General features: G+C 32.9%; 1 protein-coding gene across 2 annotated transcripts in view; it reads left to right on the top strand.

The window, feature by feature from the left end:
- The window catches only part of LOC114334882 (pericentriolar material 1 protein), a 102,334-nt gene that overhangs the window by 46,713 nt on the left and 38,659 nt on the right, over positions 1–16,962 (top strand). For both annotated transcript variants that reach the window (XM_050654308.1, XM_050654309.1), the window contains exons 9-10: positions 234–608; positions 15,559–15,953. In XM_050654308.1, the coding sequence (XP_050510265.1) occupies positions 234–608; positions 15,559–15,953 (770 nt within the window). The remainder of the gene's footprint in view (positions 1–233; positions 609–15,558; positions 15,954–16,962) is intronic.

The raw sequence follows: 16,962 nt of genomic DNA, 5'->3' as shown, positions 1-16,962 counted from the left end.
CTCTACTATAATATTTTTATGTTATGATTATCATCGTCTTTGTTCCACTACGCTTGTGTAAAGTTGAATATCGCCGCAGATAAACACAGGGACAAAGGCACGTCTGAAGCACTAGCTCATTTAGTATCTTAGAATTACTGATTATGCTCGCGTTCGGGGCGAATATCGGTTATTGTTGCGAGAGGCCTTATTATACGGGCAAAAAACATTTATTGTTATTTTTGATGTTTCAGATGCAAAAACAACTCCAAATGATACGAAGCATGTGCGACACGTTACTGGAACAGCAAGTTAATCACGAGAATCCATCAAACATGCAGCAATTGCGTAACAATCTCATCTCTTCTCCACAACCGTTTCCTCAGGCACCACCGCCGCAACGATCCAACACCGGTAATATAGCAAATCCGAACCCTGAAGTACCACCGCAGTGGTTTCCATCAAATATGTGTAATAACGTACCCAATGATATTGCTGGATATTACAATTGGTTGTCTAATAACACAATGCAGACGCAATCGTTCATGTTAAATACTTTGAATCAGTGTTATCAGATGCTTTGGATGCAGCAGAGAGAGATGGGACTTTTGAAAAATAATGTAACAATGGTAAGTTTTCAATTTACTTAGTAAATTATCTTCTAAAGATTTTGGTTTATTTTTTTTTATTTGTAAATGGCTTTGGCATAAACCAATTAGCCAGACTTATTTTTATTTATAAAATATAAAAAGAGCATTTTTTGATCCAATATAAATAAATTGATTGTTCAAATTCTCACACCCTAGGATAAATGTTATTATGTATGTTAGTAAAATTTGTGTGTTTCTGTTTAGTGCATTTTTTATATGCATATTTTTTTTAATTATATTTTTTGGTGTTTTTTAATGCTTTATTTAAGTACTCTTTTGTTTAGTTTTAATTCCTTTTTTTTTTTTCTTTGTTTCTTTTTGTTTTTTTTTTGTTTTTTTTTTGTTTTTTTTTTTGTTTTTTTTTTTTTTTTATTTGTTTATCATTATTTTACTTTTTTAACATACATACGTCAAAATAATTGTCAAAGTTAATTTAAATTTGGAAATCTCTCCGAAAAATATTAATTTTTGGCGGATTATTTGATTTATACCGTTCTAATTTAGTTTGTTTAGTTTTGTTAAACTTTTCCTTATTTAGTTTACATTTTGAAAGTGTTCATAAGTTAAACGTTACTTGAAAACTCCTCTATGGAGTCATCTAGTGGAGGCGAACCGCCTGATATTGAGAATTCGATGGATAGTAGCTGTGATTTACAAGATTTAAATGGATTTCTACCCAACCAGCCTCAAAATAAGATAAGTAGTAGTATTAATCTTAACAATATTAATGAAAAACAAAATACTTTAGTAAACTCAGATCAACCAGAAAAAACCAGGCCTGTTTATTTATACGAAAAAATTGATTTAGGACCTTTTTACATTTTCATTGAAAACTCCAGTTTAAATTTTACAGGAAAATTAAACGCTGTTAAAATAGGCGAGATCCTATTTACGTTACATCCAGAAATTGACAATTATATAAAAAAAATTGACTCAATCGGACGCAACCGAGTTAGGGTCTCATTTAAAAATTATAGTAGCGCAAATGCTTTAGTTACTTCCAAATTCCTTATTCAAAAAAATCTGACCGCATACATTCCAAAATTTCAATTGTTTAAACTAGGTGTAGTAAGGGATATAGATTCAGATATATCGGAAGAATATCTTAAAAATAGAATAAAGGAATTTGATCACCATTGCAAATTCTCGGTTGAGTATGTGAAACGAATAACAAGAAAAATAGTAGCAGATGACAAAGTAATATTTAATCCAACAAAATCAGTTATTGTGTCTTTTAAATGCCAGAATATACCAAAGTATGTAGTAATTAATCATGTCTTACACACTGTTGAAAAATACCAGCAAAAGGTAATTATCTGTTACCACTGCTATAGGTATGGGCACATGAGTAAGCAGTGTAAAAGTAATCCTCGCTGTTTTAAGTGTCATGAATCTCACCTTTCCGATTCTTGTCCTTTATCATCGTTTAACAAAAAATGTCTATCCTGTGAAGGTGAACACTTCACTAATGAATGGGAGATATGCCCAGAATTTGATCGCCAAAAGAAAATAAAACATTATATGTCTGAAAACAGCTTATCTTTTAAGGAAACAATTAAACTCTTTCCTAAGATAACTTATGCATCTATAGCAGCCAATAATTCCTCAATAAATTCTCATCAAACTCCAAATATGAATGCACCATCCTCTTCATATTCCTTTACTCAATTGTCCACGTCTCAAACATCTTCCAATCAGTTCGCTCTACCTTCAGTTTCAAATAGATATACAATAATAAAACCACCAAAATACAAACGACCTATCTCTTCCTCACCAGACCAAGTAACAATGGAACATCAAAAAATAATAAAGTTAAACCCCATGTCCAACAGACCTGGTGGTATTATCTCCTCTTCTTCGTATCAATCTACATTTAATCCAGAACAAGGATCTAAAATACATGAACCATCAAAAGAATTAACAGAATTAATATCAAATATAATTACAAGTATTATCTCTAATATAAATCACAAAAATTTTGAAATTCCAGAAAAATCAGTTCTAGTAAATTCAATTCAATCAGTTTTAAGTTCTCTCTTATATAATAATGAATAGATTGGTAATTTGTCAATGGAATTGTAGATCGGCTAACTCTAATAGAGAAAACCTTATCCACCTATTAGAAGACCAGAAAGTTGATATCGCATTATTGTCAGAAACTAGATTTAAACCAGAAAAGTATTATAACTTTCACGGGTACAATATTGTCAGAGACGACCGCTTTTCAGTAACTGTTGGCGGTGGCTCAGCAATTTTAATAAATTCAAACCTATATTACGAGGAAGTCACCATGAAAGTAGATTTAATAAACGTCAATAAAGTAGCAATAAAAATAACGTTTAAGTCATATACTGTCACATTTATATCTATGTATGTTCCCCCAGGAACCAAGTTATTGTTACAACAATGGAACAATTTCATAACATCTATAGAAAGACCATTTATAATAGGAGGTGACCTTAATGCTCACCACATTGCCTGGGGCCTAGACAACCAAACAGATATGAAAGGTAAAATCTTGATGGACTGTATAGACGATAATAATTTAATATTCAAAAATGATGGCTCTCCTACTTTCTTTAGGAACTTCTCGAAATCGGCAATAGACCTGACCATTTGTACTCCTGACTTAAACCACCTGATCACTTGGAAAACACTTCAAGACCTATTTGGTTCAGACCATACGCCTATAAGAGTAGAGTTAGAGGATCAACCAACTCATACATATAATCCATATTCACAAAAGTGGAATTTAAAGAATGCCGACTGGAAATTATATGAACAGTATTCGGAAGATGTATTCTCTCAATTTAAAGATATAAATTCTTATGAACAAATTTTGCACAATATAAATACAACTGCATCCTACTGCATCCCCAAATTTAAAATAAAAAAACCGACTTCCAGAGGAAAATACTGGTGGGATTTAGAATGTGAAGAAGCAGTCAGAAGAAGACAGGAAAGTTTTTGTATATTCAAAGAAAATCCAAACCATGAAAACCTACTTAAGTATAAAAAAGATGATGCACATGTCAAGAAGATCACTAAACAAACTAAAAGAAATAGCTGGAGAGATTATGTCGGATCCCTAAATAGGTCAGTCCCTATTAAAGATGTATGGTCAAAAGTTAACCGAATAAAAAATAGAAAAACAAAGAACAAAGTCCCTGTTATTCTGTCGGAAGCTTCGTGGATAGAAGAGTTCCATCAAAATATCACACCGCCGTCTGCAGAATTAGTAATTCCTGATTTACAACTAAATGCTCTGTACGACTATCCAGAACCAATCCGTTTCCTAGTCAAACCATTTTCTGCCACTGAACTAAACTTTGCGTTGAAGAAAAACTCAAATTCAGCACCAGGTGCCGATAATATCCATTACTCGATGCTATCAAATCTTTCAAGAATTGGTAAGGCTGCACTACTAAATATATATAATGAAATTTGGATGCGCCGCATAAAGATTCCTGACGATTGGCACGTTTACACTATTATCCCGGTTTTAAAACCAGGAAAATCATCAAAGAATTGGGATTCTTACCGTCCAATCGGTCTGGCTTCCTGTATACTAAAAACATATGAGAGACTTATTAAAAACCGTCTGGAATTTTGGCTAGAAAAGAACGACCTATTACCAAGAAGTCAGTTTGGTTTTAGAAAAGGTAAATCCACACAAGATAGCCTCTGCCACTTTTTAATAGACATTTATAGTTCCTTTACTTATAAGAAAGCAGTTAGTGCTTTGTTCTTAGATATAAAAGGGGCTTACGACAATGTTAATCTTCACATACTATACGCGAAAATGTTGGAAATAGGAATACCCGAGATAGTAACATGGAACATCATTAACTTATACATTAATCGAGCAGTTCACGTTAGATTAAATGGAGATCAATCTAACTCCCGATACACATCTTTGGGACTACCTCAGGGTAGCATCCTAAGTCCTATATTATATATACTGTATACTGCTGACTTAGAAACTAAACTTCCTCAACACATAAAAATCCTACAGTACGCTGATGATGTTGCGATATATGCAGAAAATAAGTCAATAGATAGATGTAATAACTACCTTAAATCGACATTGAATATTATAAAAAAATGGGCTACCGATAATAACTTAACAATATCAGAGAGTAAATCAACCATTGTTACCTTTACTAAAAAACGATATGTTCCTCAAAGCCATCTACAATTTGATAATACTAGTATTCCTTATAAAACTTCAATAAAATTTCTTGGCGTATTTTTAGACTCCAAATTAAATTGGAAAGAACACACAAATTACATATTACGAAGAATGGAAAATGCAATGAATATCATGAAGACTGTAAGTGTCAGTAACTGGGGAGCTGATCCAAACATATCAATATTACTATACAGAAATTTGATAAGATCAATCTTAGACTATGGATCTATTTTTTATGGCTCAGCATCAAACTCTGTACTCCAAAAAATCGAGAGGATCAAAAATAAGGCACTTAGGTTATGCACTGGTTATCTTCGTAGCACACCTATATTGGTCATGGAATGTGAGCTTAATGAACCTCCACTTTCATTACGCAGGGAATACCTAAGTGAGAAATTTATAGTTAAAACAGCGGTAAACGATAAACTGCTATTAAATAAAATTGTTCATTTAACCACCTCATACCTAACTCATTATTACTGGGAAAAAAAGAAACTGCTTTTAGTTGTGGAAAGCTTCCTCAACGTTTCTAATTCCATTGGCGACATACACCAAATTGAACAAAGCTCGTCTCGAAAGCTAAATTATGAAGATTATTTATCTCCAGTTAACTGTCATTTAAGTAATATTCGTGCGACAGACTTCCTTACTAAAATAGACCACCTTCAGTGTGTACAAAAAAACTGGGGGAGTTATCAGAAATTATATACGGATGGTTCAAAAATGGAAGGAAAAGTTGGATATGCTATATATTACCCACAAAAAAGTATAAAAATAAACAACAGATTACCTGATAAAATGACAATTTTCACAGCTGAACTCATTGCAATCAAAGAAGCATACAAAATATGTATTAATCAAAAAGAACTCAATTATGTTATATTTACAGACTGCCAAAGCATTGTAAAGACATTGAAATATAATGTACATAATTTTGCAGAAAATTATATCATCAGTGACATCATAGCAATGAACAGTGAAGCTTTGAAATCGGGCAAAAATATAATATTGTGTTGGATAAAAGCACACATTGGTATAAAAAACAACGAAATAGTAGATGATCTGGCTAAAAAAGCAACAACGAAGGAATCCACTCTGCATACTTATCAACTTCCTATGGGAGACATAATTTCTATTATGAGATCTATCAAACGGACGAAATGGCAGGAACAATACAATAATTCAGACAAAGGAAATTATTACAAAAAAATCCAGCCTACACTTCCCATCAAGACATGGTTTAATCAAGTTTCCAATAAAGGCTTTATCAAAACTATTTGTCGAATAAGAAGTAATCACTGTCTGACTCCAGTCTACAAAAGAGAAATAGGACTTGTAGATAATGATGAATGTTTATGTGGAGAGCTAGCTGATCTACAACATATGCTATTAGAATGTCCTTTACATTTTATTGAAATATCAAACTTTTTTGCCAATCTAGTTCAAGTTAATGTACAATTTCCTTTTAATCTTATATACCTTTTACAATCAAACAATCTAGATGTTTATAAAATTTTGTACAACCATGTTAATTGTTTAAAATTAAAGCTCTGAGAAAAAAAGAAAAAAAAAAATAAAAAAAAAAAAAATAATTAAATAAAATAAAAAGATACTAAGATCTAAACCTCCGCGAGGTTGAATCGGGTTTAGGTCTTAGCGCGATAAAAAAATATACAAAAAAAAAATATACAAAAAAAAAAAAAAAAAAAAAAAACTAAAAAAAAAAAAAAAATTAAAATTGTAATAAAAAAAATGTTAAAAAATATAATAAAAAAAATAATAAAAAAAACAGAGTAAAAAAAAAACAGTAGTACTAATAGTTTTAAATTTAGATACTAAGCATATATTTTGTAAAAGAGAGAATTCAAAACACATTGACTGGCCAGTTGGTTGCTTAAACCAGTGCCAATAAAACATAAACACACACACACACACACTTTTTTAACATACCTATTTGTTTTAATTTTTTTATGTCAATTTTTTCGTGAACACACTTACAATAATATTTTGTATCGCAGAATTGCTTCCAATGGTGTTAGTTTTTTTACAATTTCATTTTGCAACGAATTAAATGATTATACAAACATTGATATAAGTTAATATTATTACTAAAAATTATACAATTTAGATTGGTTGGCAAACAGAACTTGAGCTTTACCATATCTTCGAAAAATGATTCAATGCTCTTCTTATTTCTTGAACATTCTAGGATTACATGGTTAATATCACCAACTTTTTCGCATAGACAATATGGGTTTTCATCCAGTCCTATTTTATATTTGTACAAAGGAGTCATAGCATGATTAGATCTAATTCTGTTTATTGTAACAATGAAGTTTCGTTTTGTTAATCCATGAAACCAGCTTTTTGATGGTATGTTATTTTGGTGGCCGACATAGTTAAGCCCTGTCACTGATGAAATTATATTCCTGCTGCCACAATTGTTTTAAATGTGAAGTAAACTTGGAGGTAAGATCTGTAGATGGAACAATATTGGTGGTTAGATCGTATCCTGTGTCAGTGGCTGATTTGGCTAGTGTATCTACTACATCATTACCTTTTATTCCTGAGTGTCCTTTAATCCACACTACAGTTATTGTTGTCCTTTGTTTTGTTGCTTCAAAGTTCAGTTTTAACATTTCTGCCTCTATGCTAGTAAGGTTTTTCGATGATTTCAGGTTTGTTATTCGGTCAACTGCACTTTTACTGTCAGTGAATATAACATGATTCTGTGTGTTTCTGGACTGGACGTATCTAAATGCTTTTGCTATGGCAATTGTTTCAGCGGTATATATGGAACACTCATCTGGTAGCTTAAACTTGTAATATTGGGAAGAGTTTGCGTCATAAAAAGCACAGCCTATTTTTCCATTCAACTTGGATCCGTTAGTATATATGTATTGGTGTTCAGGCCATCTTCCATTAATGGTTTCTAGAAAGTTTTCTTTTGGGTCCAGGTAGTACGTTTTTATATGTTTTGAAAAGAAAACATGGGGAGGTTCGGTGTAGATAGGTATAGTTTTATTGATTGACAGGGAGTTAGAGATTTGTGCCATTGTGGTGTAGCTGTTTACTAGGAGTGGAGTTGCTTGTTAGTGCCAATATGGATGGGTGAGTACTAGGACAGTGAGGTTGTGAAGGTTACGAAGATAGCTGGCTTCTTTGGATATGGCTTTAGGCATAAATTTCTGAAAGATAGTGGAGGTTCTACAGATTCGACTTCTATAATATTTATTGGGGTAGATTTAAGATAACCAAGACATATTCTCAAACTTGTGTTTTTCTGGGTCTCTATTTTGTTTCGGTGAGTATGTGCTGCTGTTCCATATAGGTGACTGCTATAGTCTAATATACTTCTAACCATTGTTTTATAGAACAGTAAAGCGGTATTTAGATCTGATCCCCATTTGATATGGCAAGTAAATTATCTTCTGAAGATTTTGGTTTATTTTTTTTTATTTGTAAATGGCTCTGGCATAAACCAATTAGCCAGACTTGTTTTTATTTATAAAATATAAAAAGAGCATTTTTTGATCCAATATAAATAAATTGATTGTTCAAATTCTCACACCCTAGGATAAATGTTATTATGTTAGTAAAATTTGTGTGTTTCTGTTTAGTGCATTTTTTATATGCATATTTTTTTAATTATATTTTTTTAGTGTTTTTTAATGCTTTATTTAAGTACTCTTTTGTTTAGTTTTAATTCCTTTTTTTTTCTTTGTTTTTTTTTTGTTTTTTTTTTATTTGTTTATCATTATTTTACTTTTTTAACATACCTATTTGTTTTAATTTTTACACACTTACAATAATATTTTGTATCGCAAAATTGCTTCCAATGGTGTTAGTTTTTTACAATTTCATTTTGCAACGAATTAAATGATTATACAAACATTGATATAAGTTAATATTATTACTAAAAATTATACAATTTAGATTGGTTGGCAAACAGAATTTGAGCTTTACCATATCTTCGAAAAATGATTCAATGCTCTTCTTATTTCTTGAACATTCTAGGATTACATGGTTCATATCACCAACTTCTCCGCATAGACAATATGGGTTTTCATCCAGTCCTATTTTATATTTGTACAAAGGAGTCATAGCATGATTAGATCTAATTCTGTTTATTGTAACAATGAAGTTTCGTTTTGTTAATCCATGAAACCAGCTTTTTGATGCTATGTTATTTTGGTGGCCGACATAGTTAAGCCCTGTCACTGATGAATTATATTCCTGCTGCCACAATTGTTTTAAATGTGAAGTAAACTTGGAGGTAAGATCTGTAGATGGAACAATATTGGTGGTTAGATCGTATCCTGTGTCAGTGGCTGATTTGGCTAGTGTATCTACTACATCATTACCTTTTATTCCGAAGTGTCCTTTAATCCACACTACAGTTATTGTTTTCCTTTGTTTTGTTGCTTCATAGTTCAGTTTTAACATTTCTGCCTTTATGCTAGTAAGGTTTTTCGATGATTTCAGGTTTGTTATTCGGTCAACTGCACTTTTACTGTCAGTGAATACAATATGATTCTGTGTGTTTCTGGACTGAACGTATCTAAATACTTTTGCTATGGCAATTGTTTCAGCGGTATATATGGAACACTCATCTGGTAGCTTAAACTTGTAATATTGGGAAGAGTTTGCGTCATAAAAAGCACAGCCTACTTTTCCATTCAACTTGGATCCGTCAGTATATATGTATTGGTGTTCAGGCCATCTTCCATTAATGGTTTCTAGAAAATTTTCTTTTGGGTCCAGGTAGTACGTTTTTATATGTTTTGAAAAGAAAACATGGGGAGGTTCGGTGTAGATAGGTATAGTTTTATTGATTGACAGGGTGTTAGAGATTTGTGCCATTGTGGTGTAGCTGTTTACTAGGAGTGGAGTTGCTTGTGAGTGCCAATATGGATGGGTGAGTACTAGGACAGTGAGGTCGTGAAGGTTACGAAGATAGCTGGCTTCTTTGGATATGGCTTTAGCCATAAATTTGCGACTAATTAGCTGCCTTCTGAAAGATAGTGGAGGTTCTACAGATTCGACTTCTATAATATTTATTGGGGTAGATTTAAGATAACCAAGACAGATAACCAAGACATATTCTCAAACATGTGTTTTTCTGGGTCTCTATTTTGTTTCGGTGAGTATGTGCTGCTGTTCCATATAGGTGACTGCCATAGTCCAATATACTTCTAACCATTGTGTTATAGAACAGTAAAGCGGTATTTGGATCTGATCCCCATTTGGTATGGCAGAATGCTCTCAAAATATTCATAGTTTTCTAAGTTTTTTTATTGCATGGTGGATGGTATCTTTCCACAGTAATTTTCTGTCTAAATAGAGTCCAAGGTATTTAACACAATTTTTGATTGGAAGAAGATATGGTCCCAGTTGTAAGTGTCCTTGAGTTATATCCCTTTTTTAGTAAAAATACACACCTCAGATTTTTTTTTCAGAGAGAATTAAGTTGTTTGAATCTAACCAATGCTTAACTGACCATAGGTTTGTGTTTAAAATGTTCTGACAATTTGGAATAGTAGTACCATTGGTGTAGATAACTATATCATCAGCAAACTGTATCATATTCACGTTATTCAAATTTACTTCGAAGTCCATTGTATATAGTATAAAAAGTAGCGGGCTGAGTATGCTGCCTTGAGGGAGTCCTAGATTCGATGTTCGGGATCCTTGAAGATTTTGGTTTAATTTTAGTGAAAGCCGTCTATCGGAGTATACTGAAATTAAAAATGAACATATTTGATGAGGTATTCCTATTGATGTCAGCTTATGGTACAAAATGTTTACGTTTACGTTATCAAAATCCGAGGAAAGGTCAATAAAAACTGCAGCTGTATGTTTCTTTATTGTATATCCTGTCAGTATATCTGTAACGAGAACAGTAATAGCTTTGATAGTGGACCTACTTTTCCGGAAACCATATTGTGAGTTTGGTAGGATGTGTTCAAATTCTAGCCATTGTTGCAATCGATTCTTTATGATTCTCTCCAGAGTTTTAAGAATACAGGATGCCAGGGATATAGGTCTGTACGAACTTGAGAGGTCTAACGGTTTGTCTTTTTTTAATGGGTAGTATTATATAGTTCTTCCAGCTATCCGGAATAGGACTTTCACCAGTCCAGATACTATTATAGATATCTAACAGCAACTTTTTATGTTTATATGGGAGGTGAAACAGCATGAAGTAAGTTATATTGTCCTCGCCTGGTGAAGTATTGTTAGGTAGTTTCAACGATCTCTCTAATTCCCACATCTCAAAACGTTCAAGTAAGTGCAAGTTGTTTTTGGGAACAGTTTTTAAAGATAACTTATTTTGTATTCTATGCATTCATTTGCCCAGTCTGGTGAGATTGTGGCATGGAATTCTTCTATCCAATTCGCTTCCGGATCAATAGGTAGCTTATTCTGTTGTTTACGATTCTTAAAACTATTTACCTTTTTCCATACTTCAGTGATGGGAGTTGTCTGATTTGGGCTCTCAACATATTTCCTCCACTGCGTTCTTTTTGTTTCTTTGAATATTTTTTTTGCGATGGCATCAACTCGTTTGAATTCAAGTAAATTTTGTATGTTTGGGTTTTCTTTCCATAATCTGAAAGCTTCTTTTCTCCTACGAGCAATGTTGTTGCAAGCCTCATTCCACCATTGTTTTGGTTTGTGCTTCCAGTACTTATTTATTATTATTGTTCTTTTCGGGATACAAGTGTTTGCAGCTGAGTTTATTATGTCTATGAAATTGTTGTAGTTACATATGGTGCTCATTTCCTCTAGTGTTGTCGTGTACATATTCCAGTTGGCTTTTTTAAGATCCCATATGTTGTGAACTGGACCAGAGGTTTGTAAGCCTGAGTCAGAGTTATTAAAGTTCATATATATAGGAAGGTGATTGGATCCATGAGGATCCTGTATGATTGACCAAGATTTTAAATGTACTATGTCTTGCGTACAAATAGACAGATCAATGGCACTTTTCCTACCTGACGTAACAAGTGTGAGTGCACCATCATTGAGATACACAAGATTGCAGTGGTTAATAGCATTGAGCAAAGAAACACCGTAGACATCATTAAATTGACAACCCCAAGAAAGATGATGAGCGTTAAAATCTCCAGCAATTATAAAAGGTCGTGGTAGGTTTTCGAAAAAATGTATCCATTCTCTTAATTCTATCCGAGTCTTTGGTTTAATGTATATTGACAATATGTACACTGCTTTGTTATTAGGTAGAAGTTTCACTTCGATGCATGTACACATCATTTCTGCTGGTTTCTGTACTACGACTTCTGAAAATAATCTATTGGATTTTGGAATCACCAAAACCATCCATACGATCTGACCGAACAATATTATAACCTTGGAAGTTATAAAACCTTTCCTTTTTGAACCAGGTCTCTGACAAAGCTGCTATGGTAGTTTCTGTTGTATTTAAGAGATATTCTAGGTTTTCTTTATTGGCAACTGCAGATCTGCAGTTCCACTGTAAAATGTTGAGTTTGTTTATAGCTGAGAAGACGACGAAGTAGTAGGTATATTGTGCGTGTTTAATAATTGTTTACTAATTAATATTTGTTGTAAGTCTTGCTTCGTAACATTGGGATTATTAGTTTACCTAAAATTTTTAAAAAGTTCGGTAACAATAGTAAAAATTATATCTAAAATATCAGAGTTTGACTCTGTAGCGTGTGAGAATTTGAACTTAAATTATTTTTATATGAAGGACTATTTATAATTGGAAGATTAATTCCTGATTGTCTAAAGTTAAATGTGTATTCTGGATCTGACTGTGTTAAGACAGGACTATTTGGTCTCTGCCTTTTGCTACCTTTAGAAAATTTGACGACTGTATATTTGTTATGATTACTATTGGCCGAAAAAGTGAATGGACGGGTAACAGAAGAACTATTTAAACTTTGATTAACAAGAGGGTAATTAGAAGAAGGCAAATTTTGTTGATGAGAATCTTTAATAATGTTATTTGATGTTACGTCTGCATAAGATTTGCGGGGAATTTGTTTGTTGGCATTATGATAATTGATATTACTATTAGTCATGCATTTTTTAATTAATTTCTGTCTTTTAAATTCTGGACGTGACTTAAGATTTGTTGTGAAGTGGTCTCCCATACAACTAAAACATTTTGGAGTTATTGTTGTTTCCTGGCAATCTTTTGTATTGTGGCCTTTCTGGCAATTGTTACAACGGGGGGTACTCCTACATTGCTTCCCCTGGTGGCCACAGCGCAAACAGTTGAAACAAAGTAGTACCTTTTGTTGATATCGTTCAATTTCTTTCGACACCTTATTTATAGTAACGTATTTTGGAAGTACTTGTGTTTTAAAACTAACTACACACGATCTAGTAGGAACATAATTTATTTTATCATCGGTAACCGTTTTTCTATTTTTTTCTAGAAACGTTTACTACCTCAAAATTAGAATTTATTTCGTATTTTTAATTTTATTTTTAAGACATTCATCGGAGAATTCCGGTGAGACATCCCGTATAACACCTTGTCTAATAATAATAAATTTAGGTATATAAACCTCCAAATTGTTTTTAACAAAAACCGGATCTTTTTTTTGTCGATAAGGTAATTAGCGTTTTTAGAATCCGTAAATTTGATTCTTAATCTATTTCTGCCAATTGTATCGATACTAATTATTTTATTATCTAATTCTGGGAATTTTGTAAGAATAATATCACCAATTTTTAATTCATTAAGTTTGCCATTAAAATCGCTATCCTTATTTACAACATATATATGATACGGGCCAAGATCATTTATGGTATACTTAAAAATTTCTTTTTGTTTGTCATCTTTAGATTTAATAGGATCGGAAGTACTTACAGTTTGGTTGAGTTCAGCCTTACTTAAACCTTTAAAATTGCTAGGGGATTCCATTTCCACATCTGGACTACTAAGGGTGGTATTGGGAGGTCCATCAGGTTCAGGGGGCGGTCTCATTTAATTAAAAAATAGAAAACAAAAACGCGAGTTATTAGTCTATGTATTATTTGAATAATTATCGATACTTATTATTCGTATTAATAAAGCGTTTAGTTTACTCGTCAGCACCGGCTATTGACACGTCCGACTCGCACGAGAACTAAAACTGAAGTGAAATTTTAGTTTAAATCATGTCATTTTTGCTTAAGTACGTTAAAAAAGGTGAGTTAGTATTCCGTTTCCTTTAAGAATAATTTATAATACGACACTTCTGTATAAAAATACAAGCGGTCCAATAAGTACTTACCCTACAAAATAAAAACGAAAATTTTGAAAAAGTGGAAATTTATTTCTCGACATAGTCTCCTGTTAGCTCCATAAGCTTGACCCAGCGATGCTCCAACTTCTTTAGTCCGTCTAAAAAAAAAACATTTTCTCGAAGTCTTCAACGTGGTCCTCCGTGAGATTGCCTTCATGTGATTGATCACTTACCTGGCGAGTGATTTTTTCAAGTTTGGCAGCAAGAAAAAGTCGCAAGGGACCAAGTTAAGAGAATACGGTAGAGGGGAAGCAAATCGTAGTCCAATTTCGCCTTGGCAACGGCAAAGGTCTATGTCAGTGCATTGTCGTGGTGAAAGAGCACTTTTTTCTTCGCTAAATGGCGAAGAGAACTTTTTTTACTACAATTTGGTGTTGAATCGGCCTGATAATTCGGCATAATACAACCCTGTGACCGTTTTACTCTTCTCCAGGTAGTCGATGTAGATCACACCTTGTGAATCACAGAAAACAGTGGTCATCATCTTTCCAACCAATAAGACAGGCTTTGTCCTCTTCGGGCAAATGTTCGCCGGGTGAAGTCCATTGTTTTGACTGTTTCTTTGTTTCTGGTATGTACCAGAGGATCCATGTTTCGTGGTAGCCGTTTGTGGGGCACATGAAGGAGATGAAGTTATATTCGCAGTATTCCAACCACTAGAGAGAAGATATAGTGCCGTCACATTTTGGAACTTTTTTAACACAGGAACTGGTCAACTGCTTACATGGCAAGCCTCTTTCAGCACCTGACTCCAACCTGAACCAGATTTAACTTTGCGTTGTAGAACTATCTCTCCTTCCCTAGCCTTGGTCAAATACACATCATCACATTAAATGTGTTCCACTCAGTACTCTCTTAACTTTCGCTACGATAGTTGTATGAATATAGAAACGACATATTTCATATATCCTTCTAATCTACAAAAAAGCTATTCTACAGAATCCTGAAGACGGTAAAAACACAGAAAGATACACAAACGATTAAGAATAATCAAAGAATACACATTAGACACATTAGAGAAGTGGCAGGAGTAAACAGCTTATATGCTTATATATGCTATGTATACAGTATACGTGCTTATTTAACTACAAAAATACGCTTACACCACTCATCATTCATACGATTTCTGACGTCAGTACCCCACAGCTCTGCCAAAAGATTAGAATGGTAAATAAATGTGGGGGGGTATTTTCCAAATGTCAACTTGACATATCAGTCTTGTTATTGATACAGTTTTGATTTTTCTTTATGTGAATGTATATTGGAAATAATTCATGGGTTCTATCTATTTTTGACTTGTGTTCAATTGACTTTCATCAATGTTTGAGAGTGTATGTTCTGTGATTTGGAGACGATTGAGTTAGGATACTTATGGTTTTTATGTTATTTATTATAAGTCCAAGATGCATTTTATGCTTTTTTCTGTAGCTTTAAAAAATACTGTTTTTAGCTTCAAGAACGACTGAAGCATTGCAATATAGGACCAGCCAATAACTATTCACCGGGTCCTGTCCAAACTAACTCCCAAGTTTCACCAAACCGACGGAGCCACCAGTCAGATATTGATCGAAAAATCAATCAAGATGCCGGATTTGCCATGCCTATGCCAGACCAGTTCGATTGTTCCTTACCAAATATGCCTCTTAATTGCCTCAACAATAATAGCCAGTTGCTAGAATCTTGCTTGAACAATATAAATGTTAATAGATTAAATATCCATCATAATACTACGGAGAGCAGTATTCCTGCGCATTCGGTTCCGAATCATATGTGGTCTGGCCAAGCTTTGAACAACCAAGTTGTGCCTGGGAATAGAGCTAATAACTATTGGGACAATTTTAGAAGGTAAGGAATGCTATAGAAAAAATCCTAATTGGTGCTACACCTATAAATAACCGGGTTGGGATTTTAGCCACTTACACAAACTGACATATACATAACCTAACTTATTGTTTACCACATTTTAATAAAAATTTGAGTACAATCGTTTATAAACAACGTTTATATTTTGAAGTTTAGATTGCCGCTTCGGAAATTGTTCTCAAAAACATTAAAAAAAAATAATATCAACGAATATTTACTCTACTAGAAGAAGAGTTTAAATCGGAGAAATTGTCGCGGTTTTTATCACTTCAAAATACTCCTGTAGAAAGAGACTACACAAAGACTTAGAGGAAAATGGGAATGGATTATGAACGGAGCTCTTCCAGGCTTAATAAAATTTCAATGCCATTGATTTGAAAATTGTTTTTTCACAAAATCTTTATTTTTAATATATTAAAGGGTTAAATTTATAATTTTAAAACATAAAAAGGTACCTATGAAAACCTCAATATTACATAATAGTATATTATTCAACGAGCATGTAATGAACGCTATGACTCACGATGATGAAGTTTGCCTCACGAGCCGTAGGCGAGTGTCGTAATTCATCAGAGTCAGTAATAGCCATTACATGCTAGTAGAATACTATACTTTTTCTACGACCTTTTTTATTTGAATTAGTAAAAAATATAATTGTCAACTACTCGAGATTTAAATTATAATAATTTACAAAAATACCTAAATGCTGTTTACCCCATGGCTGAATAATTGGTTGCCTACTATTACCAAATTCTTATTTATTGTAAAAATACAACAACAAATAGTCAATCAAAGTTCTATTCGTTTCCGAAAAATTATAAGCATAAATTTGTACCTACTGTCAGTGAATCTAATAAATAGGAAATGGCTATTTTCGGTGGACATATTTCATATACGTTATAATGTATATTTACATTTAACTATATGTATATGATAAAATAATATAACTGTGTAGTATAATATGTTGTAACATATTTAACAGAATATAACT

The sequence above is a fragment of the Diabrotica virgifera genome, chromosome 6, assembly GCF_917563875.1.
Source record: "Diabrotica virgifera virgifera chromosome 6, PGI_DIABVI_V3a".
Classification (NCBI taxonomy): Eukaryota; Metazoa; Arthropoda; class Insecta; order Coleoptera; family Chrysomelidae; genus Diabrotica; species Diabrotica virgifera.
The sequence above is the reverse complement of the archived record's forward strand: the minus strand, read 5'-3'. Positions and strand labels throughout refer to the sequence as shown.